We start from the raw sequence: 22,095 nt of genomic DNA on the forward strand, positions 1-22,095 counted from the left end.
GAAGGGGTAACTTTGCGATTTGGCCCTTGATTATTTACAACTAAGGGCCTCGTGTTATTTACCCGCATTGTTAAGTCCCCGGTTATTTTTGTTAATTATTCGGAAAGCCTTAACTTTCATTGTTGACGCTTTTAACCCTTCTCGTACGAATTTGATCATAACTTTCTCGTTTTAAAACGGAACTTCGCGGAATTTATATATTATATTCTAGTGAGCGTATTTTACTGTTACAAAGCCTCGAGTACGTCAAAGGGTCACTCAGAGGTATAATTAAACATGTTGACACAGTTAACCCCTGTAGCTTGTAATCTCTCACTTTCTTCCGCGTTTCGCTTCCGTACGATCCATGATTTATTCGTTTGAAGGTACGAGCACCATTTAGGGTTACTATACAGTATACTTACCCTTGTTTGACATTTATAACCCTCGAATTTACATACTTTCAAGGTTTGTCAACATTAGTCCTTTATTTAATATGAAACGCCACGTGTAAACTTAAGACACGTGTCAATACATTATTGGACACAAAATTTCGAGGTGTTACAATGCACAACAGAATATGTTAAACTTCCAGAACTTTATCTATACAACAGAACATGTTAAACTTCCAGAATTTTATATGTACACCATAGTATATAACATTTCAGAATATGTTAAACTATTTACATCAAAAGTTTGATATGTACAAGAAAAGTTTGTGCATACATAACAAAATGATAAAATGATAAAATACTACTTCTGCTGCTCCTGCTGTTGCTCCTGCTGCTGCTGATGTTGATCCCATTCCGCATCCGTAATGAAGGGTAGTGGAGGTAACCCGTCATGTTGTCGCTGCTGCTGCTGCAGCGCCGCAGCCACCCACTCCAACAGATAGTTGTTCCTTTCAGCTAACCGAAGCTGCCGCTGATGTGATGGGTCAGGACCGGGCCAAACATGGCGTGGGAACTGAGGCGCCCCTGGTGGTCCACGCGGCAGTGGTGGCTGCGGAATGACGGCGGTCGGCTCATGCGGCTCCGGCGCCTCCGGATCATGCGGGGCATATACCGGAGGGAACTGTTCTGGCAGCTGTGTAAGCTCGTATTGCGTGTCGTCCAGTTTCTTTAACCGCTTCTCGCATGGGAAGTCTTTGGTAATATGCATTCCGTTTAGTGTGTTCATCCCCATCCGCTTCGGCAGTATCGCCGGGCCTACACGGTCGCGGTCATTCTCCGGATTATAGCCTAACGAAAGGTTTATCCTGGTCACATAGGTGCCGCCGAATAGCAGTCCACGCTCCTGTCGATGATGAGCGGAGGCGAAGTACTGCGCCAACCCGTAGGCGAGAGCGCACGGCCTCTTGTATAAGAGGCAATATAAGAAAAACAAGTCACCACTCGTACACCACTCCCGGCTTTTGTTTCGAGCAGTGATCGAAGTGGAAATCATTTTGTGCAAATATAGTGAATTTCAAGTTTTGTCCTTTATCTTTAGGCCACTTTGCAAGTTTTGTCCTTTATGTTTAAATTTGACGAGTTTTGTCCTTTATGTTTAAAAATCAAGCACGTTTTACCCTTTATGTTTAAAAATCAAACACGTTTTGTCCTTTATGTTTAAAAAATCAAGCACGTTTTGTCCTTAAAAATCAAGCATAAAGGACAAAACGTGCTTGATTTTTAAACATAAAGGACAAAACTCGTCAAATTTAAACATAAAGGACAAAACTTGCAAAGTGGCCTAAAGATAAAGGACAAAACTTGAAATTCACTCGTGCAAATACCTGCATAAATGGAAACCAGTCAGTAAATAATAATCAGACGACATCGACTAAATGAGGTTAAAAAAACACAATCTATTTTTGACTCGTTACGGATTTTGACGCGCGTAACGGACCTACGCGCCTTACGAGTGTCGAAACTAAGTTCCTTGTTAAAATATTTTTTTATTATTTAGTCGAAGTCGAACCGTAAGGCGCGTAGGTCTCTAACGAGCGTCGAAACTAAGTTCGTCGTTTTATATTTTAACGACGAATTCGACGCTCGTTAGGGACCTACGCAACTTACGGTTCGACTTCGACTAAATAATAAAATAATATACATGAGAAATGCCCCTATTTCGCAGCCGTTTGAAGCTGCGTTTGCAGCCGTAAACCGGCGTTTAAACGGCTACAAACGCAGCCGCAAACGGCAGCGAAATCGCAGTCGTTTGCAGCCGTAAAGAGCGTTTAAACGGGCGTCGAAATAAGATCGTCGTTAAAATATTTTAACGACGATCTTATTTCGACGCTCGTTAGGGACCTACGCGCCTTACGGTTCGACTTCGACTAAATAATTAAAAAAAATTTGTTTAAAAAAAATCTGTTTAAAAAGAAATCTTGTTTAAAAAAAATTTGTTTAAAAAAACTGTTTTCTGTTTAAATTATATTTTTTTTATTATTTAGTCCATGTCGAACCGTAAGTCGCGTAGGTCCCTAACGAGCGTCAAAATAAGTTCGTCGTTAAAATATAAAACGACGAACTTAGTTTCGACGCTCGTTAGAGACCTACGCGCCTTACGGTTCGACTTCGACTAAATAAAAAAAATATTTTAACGACGAACTTAGTTTCGACTCTCGTTAGGACCGTACGCGCCTTACGAGCGTCAAAACTAAGATCGTCGTTAAATTATATTTTTTTATTATTTAGTCCACGTCGAACCGTAAGTCGCGTAGGTCCCGAACGAGCGTCGAAATAAGTTCGTCGTTAAAGTCGTTAAAATATTTTAACGACGAACTTAGTTTCGACGCTCGTTAGGACCGTACGCGCCTTACAGACGACGTCGACTAAAATTACTATTTAGTCGACGTAGTTCGAAAGGCGTGTACGGTCCTAACGAGCGTCGAAACTAACTTCCTTGTTAAAATATTTTTTTTACTATTTAGTCGAAGTCGAACCGTAAGGCGCGTAGGTCCCTAACGAGCGTAGAAACTAAGATCGAAGTTTTTTATTTTAACGAAGATCTTAGTTTCGACGCTCGTTCGGGACCTACGCCACTTACGGTTCGACTTCGACTAAATAATAAAAAAAGTATACATGAGAAACGCACCTATTTCGCAGCCGTTTGGGGCTGCGTTTGCAGCCGTAAACCGGCGTTTAAACGGCTGCAAACATAGCCCCAAACGGCAGCGATTTGCAGCCGTTTGTGGCTGCGTTTGCAGCCGTTTAAACGCCCGTTTAAGGCTGCAAACGCAGCCGCAAACGGCTGCGAAATCGCAGTTGTTTGCAGCCGTAAAGGGCTTTTAAACGGGCGTCGAAATAAGATCGTCGTTAAAATATATTTTAAAGGGCGTTTAAAATATATTTTAACGACGATTTTATTTCGACGCTCGTTAGGGACCTACGCGCCTTACGGTTCGACTTCGACTAAATAATTAAAAAAAATTCAGTTTAATAAAAATTTGTTTAAAAAGAAATTCTGTTTAAAAAAAAAAATTGTTTAAAAAAAACTGTTTAAAAAAACTGTTTAAAGAAAACAGTTTTCTGTTTAAATTATATTTTTTTATTATTTAGTCCATGTCGAACCGTAAGTCGCGTAAGTCTCTAACGAGCATCAAAATAAGTTCGTCGTTAAAATATAAAACGACGAACTTAGTTTCGACGCTCGTTAGAGACCTACGCGCCTTACGGTTCGACTTCGACTAAATAAAAAAAATATTTTAACGACGAACTTAGTTTCGACGCTCGTTAGGACCGTACGTGCCTTACGAGCGTCAAAACTAAGATCGTCGTTAAATTATATTTTTTTATTATTTAGTCTACGTCGAACCGTAAGTCGTAGGTCCCTAACGAGCGTCGAAATAAGTTCGTCATTAAAGTCGTTAAAATATTTTAACGACGAACTTAGTTTCGACGCTCGTTAGGACCGTACGCGCCTTACGGACGACGTCGACTAAAATTATTATTTAGTCGACGTCGTTCGTAAGGCATGTACGGTCCTAACGAGCGTCGAAACTAAGTTCCTTGTTAAAATATATTTTTTTTATTATTTAGTCGAAGTCGAACCGTAAGACGCGTAGGTCCCTAACGAGCGTCGAAACTAAGATTGAAGTTTTATATTTTAACGACGAGCTTAGTTTCGACGCTCGTTAGGGACCTACGCGCCTTACGGTTCGACTTCGACTAAATAATGAAAAAAATATACATGAGAAACGCCCCTATTTCGCAGCCGTTTGGGGCTGCGTTTGCAGCCGTAAACCAGCTTTTAAACGGCTGCAAACGCAGCCGCAAACGGCAGGGAAATCGCAGTCGTTTGCATCCGTAAAGGGCGTTTAAACGGGCGTCGAAATAAGATCGTCGTTAAAATATTTTAACGACGATCTTATTTCGACACTCGTTAGGGACCTACGCGCCTTACGGTTCGAATTCGACTAAATAATTAAAAAAATTATGTTTAAAAAGAAATTCTGTTTAAAAAAAACTGTTTAAAAAAACAGTTTTCTGTTTAAATTATATTTTTTTTATTATTTAGTCCATGTCGAACCGTAAGTCGCGTAGGTCCCTAACGAGCGCCAAAATAAGTTCGTCGTTAAAATATAAAACGACGAACTTAGTTTCGACGCTCGTTAGAGACCTACGCGCCTTACGGTTCGACTTCGACTAAATAAAAAAAAAATATTTTAACGACGAACTTAGTTTCAACGCTAGTTAGGACCGTACGTGCCTTACGAGCGTCAAAACTAAGATCGTCGTTAAATTATATTTTTTTATTATTTAGTCCACGTCGAACCGTAAGTCGAGTAGGTCCCTAACGAGCGTCGAAATAAGTTCGTCGTTAAAATATATTAACGACGAACTTAGTTTCGACGCTCGTTAGGACCGTACGCGCCTTACGGACGACGTCAACTAAAATTATTATTTAGGCGACGTCGTCCGTAAGGCATGTACGATCCTAACGAGCGTCGAAACTAAGTTCGTCGTTAAAATATTTTTTTTTATTATTTATTCGAAGTCGAACCGTAAGGCGCGTAGGTCCCTAACGAGCGTCGAAATAAGATCATCGTTAAAATATATTTTAACGACGATCTTATTTCGACGCCCGTTTAAACGCCCTCTACGGCTGCAAACGGCTGCGATTTCGCTGCCGTTTGCGGCTGCGTTTGCAGCCGTAAACAGGCGTTTAAACGGCTGCAAACGCAGCCACAAACGGCTTCGACTTCGACTAAATAATTAAAAAAAAATTTGTTTAAAAAATCTGTTTAAAAATAAATTTTGTTTAAAAAAAAACTGTTTAAAAATATACTATTTAAAAAAAACTGTTTAAAAAAAACAGTTTTCTGTTTAAATTATATTTTTTTTTATTATTTAGTCCATGTCGAACCGTAAGTCGCGTAGGTCCCTAACGAGCGTCAAAATAAGTTCGTCGTTAAAATATAAAAACAACGAATTTAGCGTATATAAAGGTCATGAGAATGACCTTCATACCCTTTTGTTGAGCCTATACGAAGCATGGATAGAAGGGTATAAAGGTCATTCTCATGACCTTTATATACGCTACGTAGAGAACCATACGCAGCGTATATAAAGGTCATAAAATGACCTTTTTGCCCTTGTAATCAGCCTCGTATAGCCCTAACAGAGGGGTAAAAAAGTAATTTAACATATTTATATTTTGAAACTTTGATTTGGGGGGAAAATTGTCCGCCTTTTACATACGCTGCGTATGGGTCACTACGATGCGTTTTTGTTTTGTCATTTTACCTTTTTACCCTTGTGCTGAGGCTATACGAAGCCAAACACAGGGGTTGTTTTGTCATTTGCTTCTCATACGCTGCGTAGGGTTCCCTACGCAGCGTATACAAACCTCCATTTTTTTTCATTTTTTTTTGCGTTTTCCTTTGTTTATTTATAGAAAACAATATTATTTGATAAATAATACAAATATAATTTAGAAAAGCTAAAAATAATACATAAATTATGAATTATAAAAATTAAAAACTCGTTTCCGCTTAATGATACAAACTTTATAAATTAAAAAATTTCTACAATTTACAAAAATACAAGTTTCCGCTTAATCTTCGATAACATTTATACTCGGTTCTCTTTCTTTGTCTGAGTCTGATTTAGGATTGGTTAACTCGTTGTAGTGCTGTAACCGCGGTCTATACATTTCTTCCCACCGTTTCGCAGCTATTGATCGATGTGTCGACCACAACGGGGTCACTAAAGGCATGGGGTAGTCTCCTTCCAACTTAGCATGTATGAAGTGTCCCCCGTCAACATGTACGAGCGTTATCGCTTGAGGTCGTGGATCTAGTGGGGCATCCGTTAATGGGAAGATGGTAGAGCTCCATTCGATGCTTAGCACGTGGAGGACAATATTATACCTTTGCGCTATGAGAAGCCCTACGTGGGGCATTTCCATCCAGTGACTTGGATCGCACCCTTTCACTGAATGCCATTCAATACTGTTACGTATTCGTTTAAAGTCTCCTTTGTTATATGTTTCGAATACATGCTTCCAACGCGGCTTGTTATGGTCAATCTCTAGTAGTAAATCACTTCGAATACGAGGCCATACGTGTTCCGTAAAACCTAACCCGACAGCCACAGACCTGTACCCACAATGACCGTCTGGGGTCACATCTTGTATACGCGATATGTAAGAGTGAAACTCTGATGGAATTTGATTCTTAAACCTCTTAATGCTTAACAAGGGCTCGTCCCCCTTCATTAATGGAAAACCCTGATCATCCCAAGTCTCCTTCTTTTTAGAACTCGTTGAACTGTTTCGTTACATTTTAGGTTTTTCAGACTTTACAACCGAACCAGTTCCACGAGAGCCCTCTGACGGTACGTATGAGCTGTGTCGGGGTAAATCATACCTATGTTTGGGGGAAGCGGTATATACGTTGTTGTCCTCACCATAGGAGCTGTATCTCGCAGCTTCGTCTAACCTCGCAGCTTCATCTAGCCTTTCTTGTACTTTCTTTGATGTAGGCCGACCGCGAGTATTTTGCTGGACGATCGGTGGTTTCTTGGTTGACGATTTCGGGGTGAAGACCGCTTTTATCTTTGAAAGCATACTCTTTTGCTGAACGGGGGACTGCGCCTCTAAATGTTGCCGCACATTATTGAGCTCTGCTACAATATCGACTTCCTCGTCTACCAGTTTACACGGGAGCAAGTCAAGCTTACGCCAGAATACATCTATGTCGTCGAGTTCTATCATACGCCCTGCACAGTTAATTTAATACAGTGTGAGAAACAGCTAAATCGTACAAAATAACAAAAGGTTTGTGGTTTTAATATTTTTTACCTGTACGTTTGTAGTTTTCCAGCCTACAAGCACACGGCAATCCACAGCTAAGTCACATATGGCAACCACATGATGCGTTAAGTTTCCGCAACACCTCCAGCTTCCTCATTAGCTCTTTTGTCAGCAAATCAAGTGCTTCATGGGAAACCTTTCCACGTAGGTTGTCCAACAGTGGGTGTCTGTGGTGGTTCATCGTTTTTTCGATGCTCTCGGTGAAACTTTTTTGTATTTCATCGTACTGAGTTTCAACTATATCAATGACGCGTCTTGCTATTCGCTACAATGAACTCCCGCGCGTAACGTATCTTTTTAAATTTGTGTGTTGGCTCTCAACTCTGTTGGTGGTGCGCTGACCAAAGTTGCGACACTTATCGGTCCACGCATAAACGAACATTTCTTTATAGTCTTTGAGCCAGTTTTCGTAGACGTAATCATAAACACCTGTAAAAATAAAATAATGAAATGTAAAAGAGTGTGTAAAATATAATAGATTGGGTGAGTCGTTTGTTGAAGGAACACTTACTTTCTCGGTTGGCAACCACGAGTCGGTTATACATTTTCTCCAAGTTGTACTTGTACATGGGCTCTGAAGTAGATTCGCACACTCTCCGCCAGTACGACATAAATTTCCCCCAATCTTCTTTATTGAACCCCTTCTTGCACTGTCTAACTATATTTTGTTCGATGTGAAAGTGGCATAGAAGCCTGGTTGCGTTCGGGAATACTTTAGAACACGTGTTAATTAGGGCAAGCTCCCTATCCGTGACTATCACACGCGGCATCATACATTCATGCAAGATTGACTTGATCCGCTCAAGCACCCACATGTAGTTACCCCTTCGTTCTTTACAAATAACGGCAAGTGCGATACAAAAAGACATCCCAGTCGACGTCATACCCACAACCTGGACAAATGGCATGTTGTAGAGGTTTGTTTTGTAGGTCGCGTCGATCAACATCACGTGCGGGAATGCACGCCACATAGTGATTGAATAAGGATGAACAAAGAAAATCTCTGTTACGACATCTGTTTTGGGTTCCTGTCGGGTGTCGTAAATGAATCGGTGGTCATGCAGCAGGCTTTCCAGTGCCTGCATAGGAGTCTTTCCGTCCATTAGTGTCGCTCTAATTTTTTCTACCGCATTTTGCACGTCTTTCTGAACATGCAGGCTGCCGGGGAACTGCTTTCTTAGGGTTTGAAATATGATACGTGGCTCCATGTTTTGAGCAGTTAGCTGCTCCACTAGCTAGTATTCGGCTTCAGTAAATCTTCGCACAAAAGCGTGGCCCAACAGACTCGTCGTAGGTTCGTGGTTATGGTTCGCGTTGTCCACTTTTAACTCCCACGTGTCATTCGTCACGTCCCGGATGGCGAGTAATGAAAATGGGCAACCGATTTTTTTGCTACCAGCTTTCCTAACTGTTGCTTTACTACGGTGCTCACCACTACGGTCGCACACAAGCCATACCATCCCAGTAGTACCACCAATATTTTTCGATCGGCGGGTAACAATTACGTAACCATACTCCTTTACCGTTTCTTGTACCCAATTCTTCAAATCAGTTAGAGACATGAAACGCTAGAAAAAGTTATGTTAATAATAATAACAACAATAACAAAAACAACAACAACAACAACAATAATAATAATAATAATAATTTTAACAATAATAACAATAACAATAACAATAATAATAACAACAACAACAACAACAACAATAATAATAATAATAACAACAACAACAACAACAATTATAATTATAATATTTCTAACAATAATAATAATAATTATAATTATAATATTTTTAACAATAATAACAATAATAATAATAATAATATTTTAACAATAATAACAATAATAATAATAATTAAAATAATAATATTTTTAACAATAATAATAATAATAATAATAATAATATTTTTAACAATAATAACAATAATAATAATAATTATAATTATAATAGTTTTAACAACAACAACAACAACAACAACAACAACAACAACAACAATAATAATAATAACAACAACAACAATTATAATTATAATATTTCTAACAATAATAACAATAATAATAATAATTATAATTATAATATTTTTAACAATAATAATAATAACAATAATAATAATAATAATATTTTTAACAATAACAATAATGTGATACCTCATTTATTTGAAACGGATTGCCCGGGGTAGATGGTTTATATCCACCATATTCTTCGTATCCACCATAGATTCCGTATCCACCGTATCCACCTTCACCCCCATATCTATCGTATCCACTGTATCCACCTTCACCCCCGTATCCACCGTATCCATCTTCTACCCCGTATCCACCTTCACCCCCGTATCCTCTGTAATTCGCTTGTTGCACGTATGGTTCATCAACAGGTGCATTCTCAGCACCGTATCCACTTTGTTGCACGTACGGAGATTCACACCCGTATCCGTAATCCGGATACACTTGATGCGCCGGGTAATTTGGTTCATCAACAGGTGGAGTGGGAGTCTTGTTCAAGTCTGGCAACTGTGTTTTTTTGATCAACAGGGACTCCAGACACAACCTCCTCCTCCTCATTGGCAGCATTTGCTCCCCATGTGTCATTAGAATAGCGATTACCGAAATAATCTCGTTCCAAAATGATGACTGTTTTGGTCAAAAATTACCTAAGCAATTTAGTGATCAAATTAGTTAAGTGAGGTAGTGTGCTGGAAAGTGTTGCTGAAAATGTGCTTGTTAAGTTGTTTATAAAATCAGTGTTCAGGATACGGCTCAAGATATTGAGCTGTATTATTGATCAAACAATGAGCAAAAAGTAAAGTAAATAACACGAGATGTACGAGGAAAGCCCTTGATCAATCTAGATCGCCGGCATAAAACCTCGGGAGCTGACAATCGCAGCTGCCTTGTTCTTCTTATTGCTTCAAAAATCAGGATACAGTGCAGGATGTGGTGCGGATCGACTAAGTGTTACAATGTGATCTGAGTACAAGTGTTGTGATTGCTGTGAGCTAGAGAGCAAGAGTGTATGGAAGTGTTCGTGTAAAAAAGTGTGTGCCTTAAACTGATCCACCACATCTATTTATAGTAAAGATAATATAACAAACTATCCTAAACTCCCGGGATCCAACGAATATTCCCACTTGAACGTTGAGGACCAAGTCTTTCGGCTTCAACGGCTTCCTCATAACAAATTCGCCCGAGTCTTTAGGAGAAGAAGTCCTGATGACCGTTAGTAGCTTATAACCATTAACCTGCACGTGTTTAATTTACTCAACCTCAGGATATCGCCCGGGATGTTAGCAATATCCTCGTCCAGCATCCTGGTCATAAATAGACAATTACAAGCGGGATATTAGTCAGGATATGTATACTCAGAAAATGACCCATAACAATTGTCCCCAAAATATATCGGTTGGTATACCAATCCAACGGATATATTTTAAAGCTTATCTCGTGAATCGAGGCAATTAATACGATTGGACATGCGAAGTGACAATGTGCAACTTCCCACGCGTTTTTTACTCGATGGCTATCCATTTAGCCCCTATATCTTCTCTCTTTTCATTTGATAAACCATCATCTCCACCGGAATCTTCAGGTAAATTCCTTTCTCTCCTTCTTCTTCGTTTCTTTCTTCTCCACGGAAATCCCTTATGGCTAGCGGAACTAGATCCCATACGGGCGACTCGATTCCAACCTTCGAAGCCCAAAACCTTCTAAAAGAACCCGAGAAAGAGGTCTGCTCCTTCGACAACGCTTACATTGCTGCCTTGCAAGCTTCCGGTGCTTTCCCTGTTGGTACAGTCATCCGTCCCTTCGACAGAGAAGTCCGATCGGATTTTTCTTCCAACGAATGGGTGTGCTTCTTGGCCTACCCTTTCTCCATCGGACTCCGGTACCCTTTCCCGGCTTTTATCTCCCGTTTCTTTGAACTAACTGGTCTCAGTTATGCCCAAACCATGCCCATGGTTTGGCGCGTACTAGTGACTCTGGACCAGATCAGATCTCGATTTATCCCCAACCTTTGTATTGAAGACCTCCCGATGGCTTACCGTCTTCGTTCTCATGGCAACAGTCGTTTTCTTCTTTTCTCAACCTCCAAAAACCCTCTTGTTCTTAGAGCCACAAAGAATGAGGAAAAATGGCAACGAAAGTTCTTTTTTGTAAAAAGGGATTCCATCACAGGAGGTTTTGATCTTCCAGTGAAGTGGTTAACTTCTGGTAGGATTTAGGGTTTTAGGAATATCCCCAACCGTATCTTAAAGCTATATCCTGAACTGACATCTCTATTTCTTGTGCAGCAAATTTCAAAGATTTAGCACCTCCAAGCGCTAAATCAGATTCAAGAATCAAAAGCATTTATCAACTTCCAGAAAGCAAGAGAACTTTTTCTCTGTCATTTGCAAGTTCAAGCCAAAGATCCAGCTCCGACATGTCTGGTAAACACATTAGTACATAACAAACAAATAACTTATGAATATTCAAGAGTTAAACGTTTTCCCCTTTTATGCAGCCCCAGTCAAAGCTCCAGAGGTCTTCGACCTTGACGAATTGGATAGCTACTCTGCTCCCATCCCGGTAAAGAAAGAGCCAAGCCCTAAGGCTCCCACGTCTTCCAAACCCAGCAGCTCGAAAGCCGTCACCACTCCCAAGCCTCCTCCAACCACCAGGACCCGTGCTTCCAGTGCTCGGAAGAGGAAAGAAACAGATTCCCCGACTGTCTCTGAGGCCTTTCCATATGAAAACTATGGATTCAATGAAGCCAGCGGGTTTATGACTTCATTCCTCAATCAGGTAAAAATCCTCATCTGGTATCCTGCACATGTATGTTAATTATTATCCTGGATATTTTACACATATGTTGATACCTGTACTTTTGGTTGTAGGGTCTGGAACGCCTCATGTTCCTTTACGAGGATGCGTACGGGCTTAACAAAATGTTGGAGATCAAGCTCAAGAAAGCTGAAGAAACCATCGCTGATCAAGGGATGATTGCCGCTGCCAAGTCTAAGCATTATGAAGACAAATTCAAGGCAATGGACCAGGAGCACCAAGCCGCTATACGCAAGGCCAATGAGAACGCCCAAGCCAAGCTGGATGCTGCTCATCTTCAATACCAGCAGGATATGACCTCTTACCGGGATGGCCTTAAAGGATCCGTTGTTGTTTCCCTTCTCCAAGCCAGGTTAAGGATGGCCTATGAAGCCGAGGCCTTGGGCTTTGAATGCCCTTCCTGGAATGTCAAGGCTTGGGAAACGAAACTAGCGGATCTCAAGGGCACCCCTGTTGAACGTCCTGCAAAGCATGCTGGTGGGGATCCTCCCAAGGCGACGGATGCGGCGGCCGAGGCTGGTGGTGATGCTGAGAAGAATCCCGAGGGTGATGCTGGTGCAGGTGCTGACGAAGCGATGGTTGAAGAGGGTGCTGCCCCTTGAAAGCAGCGAAGTGGGCGATGATGGATGTTTATGCCTAGGCCGGAGCCCACTTTTTTTTTTTAATTTGATGGTTGTGGTTGCCTGAACAATTTACTTTTCCTGCTTTTGAACAATTTACATTTCCTGCACTTAGACAATATGATGACCAAAGGTGGAGGGATCCTGAGTTTCAGGACGAAGCCCTTGGTTATCAGTTAGTATAGTTTATTTTGAACAATATAACAGTTGAAGGTGGATGGGTCCCGGTTTGAGACGAAACCTTCAATCTGTTAAGTAAATCTAGTTAAGAACTTATCGTGCTTTTGGTGGATGGGCCTCGGTTTGAGGTGAAACCAAAAGCACAACTTTTGACCTGTTAATAACATAACTATCTTTTGACTTGTTTTCTGTTACTTTGCATTACTTGGTGTAACCCTTAGCTTTGCAAAGAATTTCATACTGTTAACTCACAAAATATCCTGATTAGTATCCTCAGCAATATATTGTAAACTTTTTATTAGATAGAACTTACAAACATCACTTCAGCTCCGTAGAAAGTTTTTTGATGAATAACCACTTTTAAATGATCAAAATCCCAAACTATTACTAGTTTCAAACATCCTAATCAATTATTCTGAAAAAGACTTTGAGAATATATCAGGATATTTGTCCTTTTTATAAAACATAATGTCATTAAAGTCCGCAAAGGAAAGATCATACCAGAAATAGGATATAAACCTATTACCAAACTTCAATCCCTTTGCAATTCTTCCCATAAAGATGTCCCCTGTGCAAGGTACTTAGTGCATTAGTTCCAAATCCTATCTCTTTAGCTTTTGCACCACCACCTTAATGGGAATGTCCCCTGCGTACAATGCCTTCAAATACTTTAGAAATCTTCTGAATGTTAGTTTTCATCGTTTAGGCAATTTTTCATGTTCCAGGGGCAAAACCCAAAGGTGTACTGGAGATAAAATCCTTATATCCTGGGGAAAATCCCAAATTTTCATGCGCTACAGGCGGGAGTGTATAAACTCCAAGACTTAGAAAGGTGAAAACCTTTAAACCTTAGAGAGTATGAAAATACCCTTTCATGAGAGAGGGTGATCAATCCTCATATACCTTTAGGATTCAGGATATAGCCAATAGTGACGAAATTGTCAGCCACTTTTACATGGACTGGTCCCGCCACCTTGAACTATCCCCGAATAACTTGCACTCCAGGCGGGGTGTTTAAACCCAATTCGGAAGAAAGGTGAATACCTTTAAACCTGTGAAGGGATCAGTATCCCTTAAACGTGAGACAGGGGGCCAATCCTCTAGTCTTTCGAGTTATCCTGAGCACATATCCTGGAGCTACATCCTGAAACATATCTTGCAAAACAATTGTAAACTAAGGTGGGTGTTAGCTTGGCTAACACCCCTCTGATGCTTAAGTCAGTATTGGGTTTCAAAGAATAAATTAAACCAAACATATTTAAAAAAGGTAGAATTCATACCATCCTGAGTTAGAAATTAAATTCTAAACTCACTTGAAATAGAGCTTGAGGTGTATAGCATTCCAGGACCTTGGTAGCATATCCCCCTCCATATTCTTGAGTCTGTATGCTCCTTTCCCTGCTTCTGATTCAACCTCGTATGGTCCTTCCCTTTTTGGGGCTAGCTTGCCATCGGCAGGATTGGTAGTATTCTGAAAAGCCTTTCTTAGTACCCAATCTCCAACCTTAAACCTTCTGGTCCTAATGTTCTTGTTATATGCCCTGGATATTCTCTGTTGATATGCTGCCATCCTTAGCCTTGCCGCATCTCTTTACTCATCTATAGTGTCTAACTCTTGACACAAGGCTTCAGGATTCTGCTCAGGATCACTTAGGGTTGATCTTACAGTGGGTATTGTCATTTCTGTCGGGATTACTGCCTCTGCTCCAAATACTAAGGAAAATGGAGTTTGCCCAGTAGCATTCTTCACAGTTGTCCTGTCAGCCCATAGGACAAATGGTAGTTCTTCTGCCCATCTTCCATTCTTAGCCCCAAGTCTTTTTTTCAGATTGTTGACAATTATCTTGTTTGATGATTCTGTCTGCCCATTCGCTTGAGGATGTACTGGAGTAGATGTTATCATTTTGATCCCCCAACTCTTGCAGAAATCAGTGGTCCTCTTGCTTATAAACTGGGACCCATTATCACAAATGATTTCAGCTTGTACCCCGAACCTGGTCAGGATATTCCTTTTTATGAAGGACACTACTTCTTGGTCTCTAACTTGGACAAAGGCTTCAGCTTCAACCCATTTAGAGAAATAATCCGTCATTGCTAGCATAAAGACTTTTCCTCCCGGGGCCTTTGGTAATTTTCCTACTATATTCATCCCCCACTTCATAAATGGCCAAGGGGAAACAATAGGATATAAGGGTTCAGCAGGCTGATGCAATATGTTACTATGTCTTTGGTATGCATCACATCTTCGAGCATACTCTGTGGCATCTTTTCTCATTGTTGGCCAATAATATCCTATCCTTAATACTTTCGAAAATAATGACCTGCCCCCAGTGTGGTTACCACAATCCCCTTCATGTATATCCCGAAGTACTTCTTTGGCTTCAGTATCCCCCAAGCATCTCAAGTATGGTCTTGCAAGAGATTTCTTATATAAAATATTATTTATAATAGTGAATCGTGATACCTTCATCCTAAATGCTTTAGGATTTTCATCTTCGGGGATATGTCCTTCCTTTAGATATCTCATAATAGGAGTTGTCCAGGACTTAGGATCCCTTTCAGGATACATCATTCCAGGATCTTGAATACTAGCTACTCCCTTACGCTGAGGATCCGTCGCAGGATACATGATATGTAATATCGGTATCGGGGTCCCTTCTGGTATCCTGATTGATGATCCCAGGTTTGCCAATGCGTCTACTTCGGCGTTATCCTCTCTTGGTACCTGTTCAAGTGTAAAAGTATCGAAATATCCTGCTATTTTTTTAAGAATACCGAGGTATTCAATTAGTTTCTCACCCTTGACTGCATAGGATCCATTAAAATGATTAGTAATTAACAAGGAATCAACATATACTTGCAAATTCTTGATATTCATATTCTTAGCCAATTCTAATCCTACGATTAAAGCTTCATATTCTGCCTCATTGTTAGTAGCAGGGAATTCACATCTAACAGCCTGGGGAATTATGTCCCCCTGTGGCGATTTTAGTAGTATACCTAAACCTACACCCCTTACATTAGATGCACCATCAGTATATAATATCCAGGATTCTAAGTTCTCTCCTAGTTGTTGCACTTCTAGGTCTACTTCATTTTGAATGTCACTACTGAAATCAGCCACAAAGTCTGCTAGAGCCTGAGACTTTATTGCATTTCTAGGTTCATATACTAAATCATAGGCACTTAATTTTACCGACCACTTAGCCATTCTACCCGACATCTCCGGTTTCCTAAGCACATTCTTAATAGGGTAATTAGTTTTAACATGAATCCTATGTGTTTCAAAATAATGTCTAAGCTTTGTTGATGCCATTACTAGAGCCAATATTAGTTTTTCTAGGTGAGAATATCTAGTTTCAGCATTTAACAAACTTTTGCTAACATAATAAACAGGATACTGCTGACCTTCATGATCCTTTACGAGTACCGCACTTACTGCATTCCCTGATACTGCAAGATACAGGGATAATGGTTCACCATCTTCAGGCTTCATCAATAGAGATGCGGTTGAGAGATACTGCTTCAAATCCCGTAGGGCTGCTTCATGCTTCTCGCCCCATTCAAATTTCTTATTCTTTTTCAGGATATCATAGAATTCTTTACACTTTTCCGAGAATCTTGAAATGAACCTATTCAGGTCTGGCACACGTCCCGTTAACCGCTGAACATCCTTCATGTTCGAGGGTGATTTTATATTCAAGATAGCTTTAATCTGCTCCGGGCTCGCCTCTATCCCTCTTTTTGTCACCATGTATCCAAGAAACTTTCCTGCCCCCACTCCGAAATGGCATTTAGCAGGATTCAGCTTCATGTTGTATTGATCCAGGATATCAAATGCTCCCTTTATATCCTGGAGGTGATCCTCAGCCTTTTTAGATTTCACCACCATATCATCGATATACACTTCCATGGTGTCCCCCAGTTTGTCTTTGAACATCATGTTCACCAATCTCTGGTACGTCGCACCTGCATTTTTTAAACCAAAAGGCATAGCAGTATAACAGTAAATACCTGTTGGTGTCATGAAAGCAGTATCCACCTGGTCTGAAGGTTCCATTTGAATCTGCTGGAATCCTGAGGATGCATCCATGAAGGTTAACATTTCATGGCCGGCAGTGGCGTCCACCATCGAGTCTATATGAGGCAGAGGGAATGGGTCTTTTGGACAAGCTTTGTTCAGGTCTGTGTAGTCTACACAGACTCTCCACTTCCCATTCTTCTTTTGAACCACTACCACATTTGCTAGCCATCTAAGGAATTTGACTTCTCTAATCATTCTAGACTTCAATAATCTTTCAACTTCCTCTTGGATAATTGCATTCCGTTTAGGGGCGAATTTCCTTCTCTTTTGTTGTATAGGCTTGTATGACCTGTCAATTCCAAGCTTGTGAGTAATAATGTCTTTTGATATACCTGTCATATCCTCATGCTTCCATGCGAATGTAGACATCCTGCATTTCAGAAAGTTAGTTAATTGTTCTTCAATATCCTGAGGGATATTGGTTCCTACGAGCACCGAGATATCAGGATTATCCTGGTCCAGGATTACTCTTTTCACATCCTGCTCCGAAGTCTCCACGATATCCTGGGCCCGCATCTTTAATTGCTATGTTGGACTTGGTTTGGCCGAGGATTTCATTGAGGATGAGTAACATTCTTTTGCTTCTTGCTGATCACTATCGATTTTGACAACTCCCCAAGGGGTAGGGATCTTAATTCATTGGTGATATGTTGATGGAACGGCCTTCATATCGTGAATCCACGGTCTTTCGAGGATGATGTTATAGCAGGATAGAGAATCCATCACACAGAAACGTTGCATCTTGTTGACTCCTTCGACATATACGGGCAGCTTTATCTCTCCCACTGTGTTCCTAGCTTCTCCACTGAAACCAACGAGCACAGTAGACTTCGAAGTGATATCCATCGGAGATACATTCATTCTCTTCAGAGTCTCCAGTTGGATTATGTTGACGGAACTGCCGTTATCAACCAGTATCCTGCGTACAAAATGGTTAGCCACATATAACGTTATTACCAGAGCATCATGGTGAGGATCCTGGACAGTATCCCTGTCATCAGCGTCAAATGTGATCATTTTGTCAGTTGTGAGGGTAGTCATCTTGATAGGTTTGTCTCCCCTCTCAGCCTTAGCTTCTTTTGCATGTCTCTTTGCCGCTGAATACGAAGTCCCACAAATATCGGATCCTCCCGAAATAAAGTTGATTATCTTGGCATCCGGGGGAGGTGAGGCCGCTCGCTCAGGATCCTTTTCAGTATCCTGTCCTTTGTTCTTTTTTCTGCCCAAGAGATCTTTTAGATATCCCTTGCTTAGAAGATAGCTTATTTCCTTCCTCAAAGCAATGCAATCCTCCGTAACATGTCCAAAATCCTCATGGAAGGCACACCATTTGGATTTATCCTTCCAATCAGCTTTTTGTTGATTCTTCCGAGGCCACCTGGCTTTATCTCCCAGACCCTGCATAGCATACATTAGTTCAGGTATATTAACAGAAAAACAATATTCAGATAATTCAGGATATTCCTCAGGATCCTCATCTTCAACAGCATTCACTCTCTTGTTATCATTTCTGCCATATGGCTTGGAGCGATATGGCTTATATGAGGACTCTGATTTCCTGTTAGTCGATTCATACGATGAGGATGCATTCATCCTCTCTTGCATTTTCTTGTCATCCTCCAATCTAATATATCTCAGAGCCCTGTTACGAGCCTCATCAAGATTCCTGCAGGGATTCATTACAAGATCCTGATAAAACTGAGAGTCCTTTTGCAACCCCATCTTAAAGGCTTGCACAGCTGTTGCAACATCAAGATGTGGGATATCCAAGGATTCTTGACTGAATTTGTTCACATAATCCCTCAAGGATTCCTGAGGTCCTTGAGTTACCCTGTAAAGATCACTGGTTAGTTTTTCAAAACTCCGACTGCAAGAAAATTGACTGTTAAATAAATTGACTAAGTGGGCAAATGATGTAATCGAATGCGGAGGAACATTTAACAGCCATTTCAAGGCTGATCCTGTCAAAGTAGAACCGAAACCCTTGCACAGGCAAGCTTCCTTGAGATCCGGAGGGATAGGGTTGATCTCCATCCTTTCCCTATACTGGGCAATATGCTCTTCAGGATCCGTGGTTCCGTCGTAAAGCTTCATATTCGGAGTCTGAAATCTTTTCGGGATTTCAGCATCACATATAGGATGCACGAACCGAGATATCCTGTGGCTATCTTGGGATACTTCAGGAATTGGTTGCACCACTCCAGGTACACTGGATATCATATCCTTTAATTTCTGAAGCTCCCTGGATAATTCTGACGTTACAGTTGTATCCTGCAAAGATCCAACACTGTTAGTGGTAATAGTATTATTATTATTAGATACGTTACCAGTCGGAGGATTCTGCCCATATCCCGAAACATATCCTGAGCTCCTCACGGTAGACATCCTAACCGAGGAGGGTATTTCAGGAGTAGGATTCCGAGGGAGGCTGGGCACAATATTCCCCCTATTATCCTCAGTAAACACGGCTGAACTAAAGTTCAAAGCTCTGGGCTGTAATGGAGTGATGATATCCTCAGCAGGTCTGCTCGAGCCGGACTTCAGGAGTTGTATCTCCCTTAACAGCATCTGGTTTGTTTCTTGTTGCTGCCTCATTTTTTCCTGCACACTCCCAAATAAGGTTAGGATTTCATCATTAGAAGCCAAAATCGGAGCGGATCCCTGAACAGTCCGGGTAGGGATCACGTCCTGAGGTTGCGAAGAAGATTGCATCCTTGGAGGAGGTGGTGGAAGCACTGGACCAGTAGTAGCAGAAGCCATAGCAGACACAGTAGAGGAACTCATGTTTGATCTTGAGGCCATTATGGACAATGTGGTAAAAAGTTTTGAAAACAGAAAACTGATTAGCGATTTGATAAAGATTTTTAGGAAAGAGAGCACCACTTGCCCCACGGTGGGCGCCAAATTGTTTTGGTCAAAAATTACCTAAGCAATTTAGTGATCAAATTAGTTAAGTGAGGTAGTGTGCTGGAAAGTGTTGCTGAAAATGTGCTTGTTAAGTTGTTTATAAAATCAGTGTTCAGGATACGGTTCAAGATATTGAGCTGTATTATTGATCAAACAATGAGCAAAAAGTAAAGTAAATAACACGAGATGTACGAGGAAAGCCCTTGATCAATCTAGATCGCCGGCATAAAACCTCGGGAGCTGACAATCGCAGCTGCCTTGTTCTTCTTATTGCTTCAAAAATCAGGATACAGTGCAGGATGTGGTGCGGATCGACTAAGTGTTACAATGTGATCTGAGTACAAGTGTTGTGATTGCTGTGAGCTAGAGAGCAAGAGTGTATGGAAGTGTTCGTGTAAAAAAGTGTGTGCCTTAAACTGATCCACCACATCTATTTATAGTAAAGATAATATAACAAACTATCCTAAACTCCCGGGATCCAATGAATATTCCCACTTGAACGTTGAGGACCAAGTCTTTCGGCTTCAACGGCTTCCTCATAACAAATTCGCCCGAATCTTTAGGAGAAGAAGTCCTGATGACCGTTAGTAGCTTATAACCATTAACCTGCACGTGTTTAATTTACTCAACCTCAGGATATCGCCCGGGATGTTAGCAATATCCTCGTCCAGCATCCTGGTCATAAATAAACAATTACAAGCGGGATATTAGTCAGGATATGTATACTCAGAAAATGACCCATAACAATGACATTTTAACAAGATTGAACAAAAAATAGAACAAATGATTTTGGTTTGGTGTGTAAATTGTTTACTGAAGATGATGATGAAAAAGAAAGCAGAGGAGATGAACTCGAAGTGAACAGAGATGCATGGATAAATAGAATTTCAAATTTACTTAAATACGCAACGTATAGCTCTCTACTCCCCGTATTACTTTATTCACGTGCCTAGACAACATCGTATCAGTGTCAAATCAGTCTGACATACACTGCGTATTGACCAATACGCAGCGTATAGGGTTACCTCTATACGCTGCGTATTGATCAATACGCACCCTATGTCGACTGATTTGACATGGTACTAGGTTTGACGGTCTGGTCGTGTACCTGCCCCTTACATACGCTGCGTAGAGGCCTATACGCAGCGTATTGAGGTAACCCTATACGCTGCGTATTGACCAATACGCAACGTATGTAACCCCTAAGTGTACAAATAGCCTGCCAAGGTGTGCAAATAGTGAGGGCCTTGTTTTATAATCATATCGGACAATGAAAATGATTCGGGTTTGGAAAATTAAATTTAGCTTGCCTAAAGTGTTTTTGTAATTATTTTTATATTTCTTTATTCGAGGATTGCATTGCACGACGTATTGTACAATATATTGTTATATAATGTATGTGAGATGCCAAACAACCCTTTAGTATTATTCCCTATATAAATAACTAAATTTTTCATGCTTAAAGACTTGTAACTTGTGCTTTGGGGATTTCTCAAAAAAAAAAAAACTTGATTTTTTTGTTTTAACCCAAATGTTTTTGCCTTTTGCCATTTTAACCATACAAAATTTGTTTTTTTAACTTTAACTCAAAACTTTTCATTATTTGCAATTTAATTTCACAACTTTTGTCAATTATATTTTTCGTCTTTGGTTTAACGTTTTTACGTTTCGTTACGTATAGTTCTAAATTTTTCGAGTTAATACGACGCAACGTATGAGTGTGGTTCAAATTTTTTATGTTTTGTTTCAAATTTTGCAAGTTAACAAGGCGCAACGTGCATGTGTGGTTCAACGTTTTTACGTCAATTTTTTCATGTTTTACAGGTTCTTCGTAATACGCAGATCCTAGATCAAGTCAGTGTTGGTGGTCGATCACGGTTGTGTGACATTAGTATTAATTGACACCGTTTTACTCCTCGCCGTAACGCGGGGTGTGCTTTGAGGGTTTTCCAAAGAAAAAATGGTTATGTATATGGTTGTCGTAACCTTGGCTCTAGGGGTTTTCAACAAAAAATTGATTTTTTTTTTACTTTTCACCCAAAAGTATTTCATAAATTACTTTTAGCCCAAAACTATTTGTTTTTTTTTTTTACTTTTAACCCAAAACTTTTTATCTTTGTGCAATCTATCCTCACAACTTTTTTTACTTTCAACTTTGATCCTTTATAGTTTTCATTTTCCGCAAATTTTCCGCTTTATGC

At 40.4% G+C, this 22,095-nt stretch overlaps 1 protein-coding gene across 1 annotated transcript; it reads right to left on the minus strand.

Annotated features, from left to right (window-relative positions):
* Positions 1-6,021: 6,021 nt before the first annotated feature.
* LOC110901075 lies at positions 6,022-8,489 on the minus strand. The gene is made up of 4 exons (XM_022147928.2): positions 7,793-8,489; positions 7,624-7,710; positions 6,836-7,187; positions 6,022-6,736 (listed from the first exon to the last, which is right to left on the minus strand). Exons 1-4 carry the CDS (start codon positions 8,487-8,489, stop codon positions 6,022-6,024), a joined length of 1,851 nt encoding a protein of 616 aa, XP_022003620.2.
* Between the last annotated feature and the right edge of the window lie 13,606 nt (positions 8,490-22,095).

The sequence above is a fragment of the Helianthus annuus genome, chromosome 13 (genome assembly GCF_002127325.2).
Source record: "Helianthus annuus cultivar XRQ/B chromosome 13, HanXRQr2.0-SUNRISE, whole genome shotgun sequence".
In the NCBI taxonomy this organism is placed as follows: Eukaryota; Viridiplantae; Streptophyta; class Magnoliopsida; order Asterales; family Asteraceae; genus Helianthus; species Helianthus annuus.